We start from the raw sequence: 9,578 nt of genomic DNA on the forward strand, positions 1-9,578 counted from the left end.
TATATAACTCATGAACTCAATCGGTTTGAACCACGCTGACAATTTTTTCACTATATGAACTCACTGAACCTGCCAGTTATTGCGGTTATTGAACTGACATCTGACTCACTTCCTGACCTCCAAATTTCAACTACTGATATTTCAAACTGAACAGACAGACTGACTGATAGTCACAGACAGACAGACAGACACACTGACAGATAGCCTGACATTACTGATGTATGTTACAAAATGAATAGATAGGCAGACAGACACACTAACAGACAGATAGATCTATTCTAAACTTCATATTTTAATTCTAATTCTAAATTCTAAACTTAATATTTGAATATTTAAATATTTTACAACAGCAACTAACTATGTCTGTCCTCTGGCTGTGTTTGATTGAATGAAAGTGATTTAATTTTCTAATGGTGTCAGCTGCATCACCATTTCAATGATTGAACATTTGTGGCTAAAACACCACTTTGAGAGCTCTCATATACATCTAATAGAAAAAGCCTTGCGTTCAGATGGGACAAAAATATATTAATTGAAAGTCCATTAAACAAACTGTTTTTTTTTCTCATGCTAAAGGCACCCATGATAGTCTAATAGACTTTCAGTGAAATACAAGAAGAGGAATGATGAACGCTAAATATAGGGTTAATTCATGATGACTGTGCCATTTTCCCCCAGTCATTTTAATAGCAAAAATTCTCCCAATTTATCCAAATTCACCCTATATCAATAGCAATTTCTACTGATACCTACCACCCTGACTTATAATGCACACTTACACATACATACCGAGTACAGTAACTGTGGCTCGTGCAGTCCGTACAGGCATGGTGAAAATTGAACAGGTGTACTCTCCATCATCTGACAGCTGAACGTCCGAGATGGTGATTATCAGCTCTGTGCCCGTGGACTTTACCAACTGGATACGGTTATCTCTCAGTGCTGAAAAAGACAAGAGTAGATAAGAGGAACACGTACACCACATAGATGTTATATACAACCATTTTTAGCATTTTATTTTCCCCCCTGAAGTTCACTGATAACGTTAGTCAAGGTGTCTGGCACCAAAACCATTGTGATTTAGATTTATGTGATTACTTTCCACCATCTCTCTAACTCTTCCATTTTCTTGCTGTAACAGGCTTGTTTTTTTATCTTTTATTTTTGCAGTTTGAAAAAAAAAAAAAAAGAAATCCACATGCAATCTTATGTGTACAAACCTGATCCACACTAAGTTCATATGAGTTAGTAGTCTAAAAGGTCAGATCAGATTTCAAAGGAGTTTTTTGTTCATTATTTGGAAAGTAAAGTGTATGTAACATCGTACAGTGTGCAATATCGTCTAGTCTGAACACATTCATTTTCGCTTACTCTTTCCTCATCTAGCAAACCATGTGATGTTCACTATGTCATGAATAGTGAACGAGTCAGCAGTTTTGGACCCAGTATACTGTATGCATGAATGCATAAACTGCCTCTGTTCTCTTACAGATCTTGTGAGTTCAGCACCACAGTGAGATGACAGACATGAGTAAAGGCAAAGTTTTCAGTTTTCTGTGCTCTCTTTCCATTGACAGCTACTCTCTGTTGTTGTATGAGAAAGTCTCTTGGCAGTGTGCTGATTCTGACATTATTACTATAGCAACCCATGTAGATACACTCGATACTGACTACACAGATTTCACCAGACAAAATGACAGTGCCGAGTAGACAGTCAGTCCTCGGATTATATTTGTGTGCAACCAAGCCTTGGAAATTAACAAGCTGCACATTAAGGAATTCTATATGTAAAAGACCTCTGTTCTGATTGGCTAGAACTGTTGTTGATCAGAGCAAGCCAAGTGAGTGAATACTGAATAGACATTGATATGTAAATGTCTGTGGCCTTATGATAATGTGCTCACAGTTGTGAAGTCATAATCATGATGGTTTTTGAATGACGTCTTTAGTCTTTTTGGACTAGATGTATTTAAAAAGTTAAAGCATCTCTCTATAGTATGTAAAACTACTTTATCTAAAAATACTAATTTCCATTAAAGAATAAGCTAAAATATAAAAAATAAAGCATGTCTATAAGCTTTAAGGTCATCTATATGCTAATATACTCCTAAATGCCACTTTTAACAGATTCACAAATTTAAATACATCCTTTCTCTTGTTCCTTTATATGTTATAATAGTATTTAATAATATTTTGATTTAGCTTTAATTTTCATATATTTTCAGTTTTCATTTTAATTTTAGGTTAAGTTATATTAATTTTAAGTTTCGTAGATATAAAAACATTTCTATTCAGCTTTACTTTTATATATACTTTTTTAAGTTTAAGGTTTTCATCTAACATTTATATTTTACTTTGTTTCAGCCTTATTTCAAATAATTAATGGCTTTAGTTTAGTTAACAATAACAACACTGTTCTCTTTTGGCAAAATGGAGCAAAAATATAGATGACTCATCCTGCTCTACACAGATTTTTGTCCAATCACATGCTCTGTAGAATGAGCCACTCCCCCTACCACTGGCTTGTCTGACCAAACAGACTGGCAGTGATCAGGAAAACCTGTTTGGAAAGTTATTATTTTTGCTAATGGTGCAGAAATTACACACTTCACCTTTGAACAAAAAGATAACACAGATTTACAGTAAATGTGTGTATGTGTGTGCACTTCATGCTTTATCAGTAGGAGAAGGGCACTTAATTTGTCTTCATCAGCTGCTGTTCCTCTGTCCTCCATCCTGCTCTTTCATGCACACACTCCTCCTTCGTCATTCCTCCCTTTATCTCTCTTTGCTCATCCACCCATCCATCGTTCCTCCACACTAATCTGTTCATCTCTTCTCACTAGTGCGTGTGTGCGTCTGCTGTTCTCCTTTTACTGTGCTCTCTCTTTTCTACACTGCAAAAAATCATTTTCTTAAACAGTATTTTTGATATGCTTCCAAATATCTAAACATCCTTCAAACAAGATACATTTACGTAGGAAGCAAAATTGTGTAAGATAATGAGATTTGTGAGTTTATATCTTACCCTAAATTGTTTTAGCGCGCTTTATACTTAAAGCAATAGAGTAAGAAAAACACTTCATTGGAAACTCTTATCTTGCACAGTTGTATTCATCCAAATAAAAAAGTAATTTCAAAAAGTAAATTTATATATGGGTGTTTATATGTGAGACTGTATTTCTCTCCTCTTTCTTTTAACACTCCCTCCTTCCTTCTTGTTCAATAGACTGCTTTTATTTCTGCTTTTTCATGGTGCTCTCTTGTCGCTTTCTTTTGTTTTCCATTTTAATCAGGTCGCCCCTCTATTCTCTCTCTAGTCTTTCTCTCTCCATCACCTCGCTTTTTGTTATCACAGAGCCACCTGTTTGTTTTTAGGGCGATATTAATGTTTTAGGAAGGTGTCTCACGCGTTGTTTTTGTGTGTGGTACTGAGGGACTGAAAGCTCTGAAGAACTCTCTAAGGAAGGGTCCAACAAAAATCAATTTACTGTTCAGACCAAAATGGCAAGTAATTGCAATCATGGACCACAGTCTTAAAAGCGATTGAGTAAAAGAGAAGTCATGAAATGTCCGTTTGTTAAAATCAATGTGAATTGCCATTTACAACCAGTTTTATCTGTAATTTGACACTTTTTGTTGGAAAAAGATATTCTACTAAATAAATAAATCAATACATGTAAAAATACTCAAATTATTAAATATGTAGGCTTTGTTTAATCCATCGGGTATTGACTGGACTGTGAAAGGTTAGTTACTAAACATCATGTAGCCAGACAGAATGAGTGTTTGTTAAAACAATGACTAAATAAAGTAATGTGAATGAGATCTGAAACTTATGGCAGATGGTAAGATATTCCACAAATAAGTACTTTTTGGTGCTTTTTTCATTTTTGTAGCTAGTCCATCTTCAGTTCCAATTAACGTTTATTATATGGAAAAGAACAGCCAGGACATTGCGCGAAACATCTGTTTTTGATGTCAATAGAAGAAAGAAAGTCATACAGGTTTGGAAAAACACGAGGATGAGTAAATGATGAGGGAATAATCCTTTGCCTTTTAAAATAGGTGAAACTCACCTCTCTTTTCTCCAAAGTACAGGGTCTGCTGAGCCGTGTTGGACCACTGGAGAGAGGAGTTATCATTTTCCTTCACATTGCAGGTGAGGGTCACCACCCCACCCACAGCCACCGTCTCATCTTGGGTCACTGGCTGGAAGGGGTCATCATCTAGGCAACAGGACAGAGATAAATGAGAAGATATTAGAGTTGAAAAGACAAAAAAAAAACAAGACGACATCATGAAATGAGTTATAGTTAGAGACAGATAGAGGAGGAGACGGAGAAAATGAGAGCGAGACTTAGGTGAAAATTAGATGCTTCATCCCCATCATCATGATCTTTGAGTGCAGTGCTGTGTATTTCTTGCAGAAAAAAATGAAAATGGCATCGTTAACATTGTCTGCACCTCATGCTGCGAGAGTCGCCAGAGAAGGAAACTGAAGACCAGTAAGTGCAAAAAAAGAGAGAGGAAAGAAACTGAACAGGAATGATAATTAAAACGTTGACTGATGTCTCCAAGATTCTAAAGAAATATAACAAATCATAATAGAAAATATGTAAATAGTGGTGCTTGCTAAAGCTCATATCTCACATGTGCGTATATATGAATATATATGGATTTAAAAAAAAGCCCTAAGTATTGAATTTCAACATGAAACCTATCCTGCACCATTTTGATACATACATGAATAATACATCAAATTATGCGGCCTGTTCTTACTTTCTTTTTTTGCTATCACACAATTCAGTGATCTGAAATGTGGATCTCACCTGGTGAGAAAGACGTACACTTAAGGAACGACCAATCCTGGTCAAATCATAGGATCAGAATACCATAGAGACTTGGGTGTGGGTCCTCTCAAAGGACGTACCCTAGTAGCTGAATAGCAACACCCTGGCAACCACCAGAATGACTGAGTAAAAGAGAGGTCATGAAATGTCAGTTTGTTAAAGTTAATGTAAATTGCCATTTACAACTAGTTTTTATCTGTGACAATTTTCATGGGAAAAAAGATATTCTACTAAATAAATAAATGTAAAAATGTATAATGAGGGATAAAAGATATTCTACTAAATAAATAAATGTAAAAATGTATAATGAGACTTTGTTGTATCTATCAAGTATTGTTTTGATTGTCTTTTTTGATGCATAGCAACACACTGGCAACCACCAAGAACACACTAGCACCTACATAACAACACCCTGACAACCACCAGAACACCACAAAAACTGGACAGCAACACCCTGGCAACCACCAAGAACACCCCAGCAACTACATTGCATCACACTGGAAGCACCCAGAAAACCCTAGCAACATCATAGCAACACCACTCTAACAACTGCATAGCAACACCCTGGCAATTACCCAAAACACTGTAGCAACTCCATAGCAACACCCTTGCAACCACCTAGAACATCCTAGCAACTGCATAGCAACAGCCTAACAACTTCATAGGGACAGTCTAGCAAACAGACAAAACACTCTATCATCTGCATATAGCAACACCCTGGGAAAATCACTCAGATAACTCTTGCAACTGTATAGCAACACCTTAGCAACCACCCAGAACACCATAGCAACTGCACTGAAACACCCAGACAACCATCCAGAACACCCTAGAAACCACAGAGAATATTCTAGCATCATAATGAGTTTTGCACAGGTAAGTACCACTTACATTTCCTGAAAAAATGCTTAGTTTTTTTTTAATTATTATTGGTTGCTTAGTGTTTATGGGATTGGGGTTTGATCAAACACATGTAAAGCCCTTCAGGCATTTAAAAGATGACAACTTAACTCATTATATTGGAAATGTGTCTGTGTGAGTGTGTGTATAAAAGCCAGATGTAATGCCAATGTGAGTCTAGCTGTATGATAATTCCACCCTGGGCGGCCCATGCTCCACTTTACCCAATAAATACCACTTAGGTTATAATCGATGACCTTTTTAATGCTGACCGGTGCTGGATGAACTCTGGGCGAAGCGCTGTCTGAATGTTAGGCTAATGGCAGCTTGAATGGAGCGCTAATGTTTAGTGAATGCTAGGCAAATGCTGTCTTGGCAGCGGCCAAGCTCTGGACTCAAAGAGATTAAACACGGGGCAAAACTTGGCTGAATGTTGGGCGTATGCTGCCTGATTGACGGGGCAAATATTGCTAATTGCAAGGCTAACATTGGCTGAATGCTGAGTTAAACTTGGCCGGACGTTGATATTGTACTAGCCTAATGATACTCGTTTTTGTAGATCTCAATCTTGGATTGATTCAGGCTAAATGCTGGCTTAATTTTAGCCTGATGTTTTGCTAGCACTGGGGATTAACCTACTCAATCGCAGGCCAAATGCCGGCTTTCCACTGGCAAATATGTGGGGCAAATGCAGGTGCGCCGGGTGAGCATGAAGCTGGGTCGAACTCAGCCTGATTAGCTTAAAAGGCTTTAACGAGACGCTGCTTTTAAAAATAGAGCTTGAGCAGAAGGGATGAGAAAAGACTAAGTCTCAGCATCTACATCACAGAACATCTGGCTATGTGTATGTGCGCGAATGTCCAAACCGACAGAGTGGTAGAATTAGAGTTAGCTTTCTAAACCCAATGAACCTATGCCAACAGATAATAGGCTAAAATTAGCCTTTAGCTTTAGCACACACAGCTACTTATCGGCAACCAATTAGAGCGGTGTTAGCAGTTAATAAGCGATTAGTGGGTCACATACACGCTCTCTGTGCAGTGGACAACTGCTGCAGGGGACACTTACTGAGACTCTCAAAATGGCATCTGATCCATTTAACCGGTTATGTCAGGACACTGACTCAACTCTAATCACTGAGTGAAGTGGAGATGGAGAGAAAGAGAGAATATGGGTGAATTCAATTTCAAAGTGAACACCACTATGTCTAACTCACTCCAAAGGGCAGAGCACGTAAGTGAGTAGTCTGAATCCATAGGAAAAATGTATTGCGCAGTGGTTGCTTTTCCTAAGCTCAGGAGACTTAGATGAGATTCTCATATATCTCTCATTTTAGTATCAACAGCATTACAGATGTTTCTCCTAAAATTCCTTAGGAGAAATGGAAGTAGACACAAATGAGACATGAGAAATATTTGAGAAAAAAAAGAGTCAAACATAGAATATATCTTTATTGTCTTGCTGCAGTCTCTATCAAGACTCCATTATAGGAATATTTTATTTCTCAGTGGTTGCTCTTTCTAACCTCAGGAGACTTAGTTGACTTAGTTGACATGTATTTCTCATTTTAGTCTCAACAGTGTCTCAGATGTTTCTCCTAAGAATCCTTAAAAGTAGACACAACTGAGACATGAGAAAGTTCTGAAAGGAATCCAAAATGACAATGGGAGAGAAACGTGTGAGAAACATGGGAGATCTCTTTACTGTCTTGCTGTAATCTCTTGCAAGACTCCATTATAAAAATGTTTTACTGCTCAGAGGTTGCAGTTGCTTTTTTTTACTGCAATGGGGTTTTTCACATTTAATGGTCAGGACAGTAGGAGTAGAGACAGGAAACAATTGGAGACTTGAACAGGAGCAGGAAAGTACCTTTAGCTGGGATTTGAACCCATGTTGTCTGAGGTGCAGTTGTGCGTTCACGCTGATGTGCTGCCCACAAAGCTATGGCTCTGACAGAGCTTAATCTATGCTCAGGATACTAAGGGGTGTTAATTTAAATAGCATTAAACATTTCAGAATATCAAGGTTTACTTGTTTAAATTTATCTTCAATGTCCAGCATTGTATACACCACATTTTCCAAACACACTAGAAAGGACTGACAAGTGCAAGATGTTTAGTATAAGAGCAATACCTTTTTTTAACAAATGTAACACTAGTGGTTGTTGAGATCTCTTCTAAAGCTTTAAAGGAGAAAAATATGAGACCACCAGAGTCTTTAGACCAGGAGAAATATCTGAGCACCGTGTGTGATGTTGTTGAGATCTCTTTTAAAGCTTTAAAGGAGACCATTGTGAGATTGTTAGAGTTTTTGTCTCAGGAGACAAGTTTGAGAAGCAGGAGACTCAAGCAAAAATCTCCATTCGATCTTAAAGTAACCTAATTTCTGTCTAGGAGAAATATTTGAGATATTAAAGAGATCTCACTTTTGATTTTTCTTTCCTATGGCAAGGGTGCAGGGTGTTACCGTCTCATTTGTGCATGATTGGAACACAGTACACAAATTTACGTCACTGCCACATTATTTTGAATTACAATGGTACCTTGATAACATACACAGCTAAATTAATGGGATAGTTCAACTAAAAAGGTGATACTTCACCTTTTTGGGTGAAGTATCTGTTTTAAGCAAGACTTTTCAGACCAGATTTTGTAGACCAAACTCTACTATACTTTTTGCATTAGGACCCACATTTTACATTGACCCAATAAGCGCTACAAAAGTTAAGAAAAATATCCTTAAAATGACAATTATTTTTTTATGGAATATTGCAGTGTTTATCATAAATTATTTATCTGTGTGCATCATTTTTTTTTAATTAATGTGTCCTCTTAATCTTTAATCAAAAACATTACTGTCCCCTCTCCCTCGCAACAGCACCTCTTCTCTGATGACTTGCACCGGCACGAGGGCGGGACAACAATCCAGCAACCTGTCACTCAAATGAGATCGCAGCAATTAGTACACGACTATAATCCAATCAATCCCTGAAGGACAAAAACTTTTTCCTCTTTTCTGTTTCATGGCGACATTATTATCATTCAGTGCACAAACCTAGCAGTGTGAATAGTTTGGGTTGATTAGATTCATGATTCACAGGTTTTCAATTCAATTCAAAAACCATTTTGAATTTAACTCATCTGAAAATTCAAAATGATTAATTTTGAATTAAATTTGATTAGATTTAATCATTCATTTCTCTTTTTTAAAATACATTTATGCATTTGAGCTCAAACCATGTTTATCCTAAATGCAAGTGAACCCTGTATTTAATGCAGCCTGGGTTTTATATTTATCTTGTTTTATCCAATTCAGCGACAGTATAGTACAAGGGTGGCGAACTCCGGTCCTGGAAAGCCGCAGTCCTGCAGAGTTCAGCTCCAACCCTAATTAAAACTCACCTGCCTGTAGCTTCCTAATAACCGTTCAGACCTTGATTAGCTTGTTCAGGTGTGTTTGATTAGGGTTGAAGCAAAACTCTGCAGGGCTGCGGCTCTCCAGGACCGACGTTCGCCACCCCTGGTATAGTATATTAATACCGTAATATGGGTTTGACTGGACAAACTGCTTTTGATGTAAACAACAAAAGACATGGAAAGTGCTTTCTCCTTCCTCTGAGCAGCTGATAAGCCTATTTATTTAACTCTGCATGATCATATGTTTAGTTAAAATGTATTATTCGCATTTAGCATTGTTCATCCTGCCGTCTGCAGCCCTGCGTCCCATTTTTGGGTCACGACCCAGCACTGCCTTAGAGTATTTACACACACACACACACACACACACACACACACACACGCACACACACACACGGTTGTGTTAAAAACA

The 9,578-nt window shown here is 37.5% G+C and overlaps 1 protein-coding gene across 4 annotated transcripts in view; it reads right to left on the reverse strand.

The window, feature by feature from the left end:
* LOC107692883 (cell adhesion molecule 3-like) overlaps positions 1–9,578 on the reverse strand; it is a 62,729-nt gene that overhangs the window by 18,046 nt on the left and 35,105 nt on the right. For all 4 annotated transcript variants that reach the window (XM_016492092.1, XM_016492091.1, XM_016492090.1 and 1 more), the window contains exons 3-4: positions 4,080–4,229; positions 790–942 (exon numbers count right to left, since the gene is read on the reverse strand). In XM_016492092.1, coding sequence (XP_016347578.1) covers positions 790–942; positions 4,080–4,229 — 303 coding nt within the window. The remainder of the gene's footprint in view (positions 1–789; positions 943–4,079; positions 4,230–9,578) is intronic.

This window comes from Sinocyclocheilus anshuiensis, unplaced genomic scaffold (assembly GCF_001515605.1).
Source record: "Sinocyclocheilus anshuiensis isolate Anshui unplaced genomic scaffold, SAMN03320099.WGS_v1.1 scaffold1155, whole genome shotgun sequence".
Taxonomy (NCBI): domain Eukaryota; kingdom Metazoa; phylum Chordata; class Actinopteri; order Cypriniformes; family Cyprinidae; genus Sinocyclocheilus; species Sinocyclocheilus anshuiensis.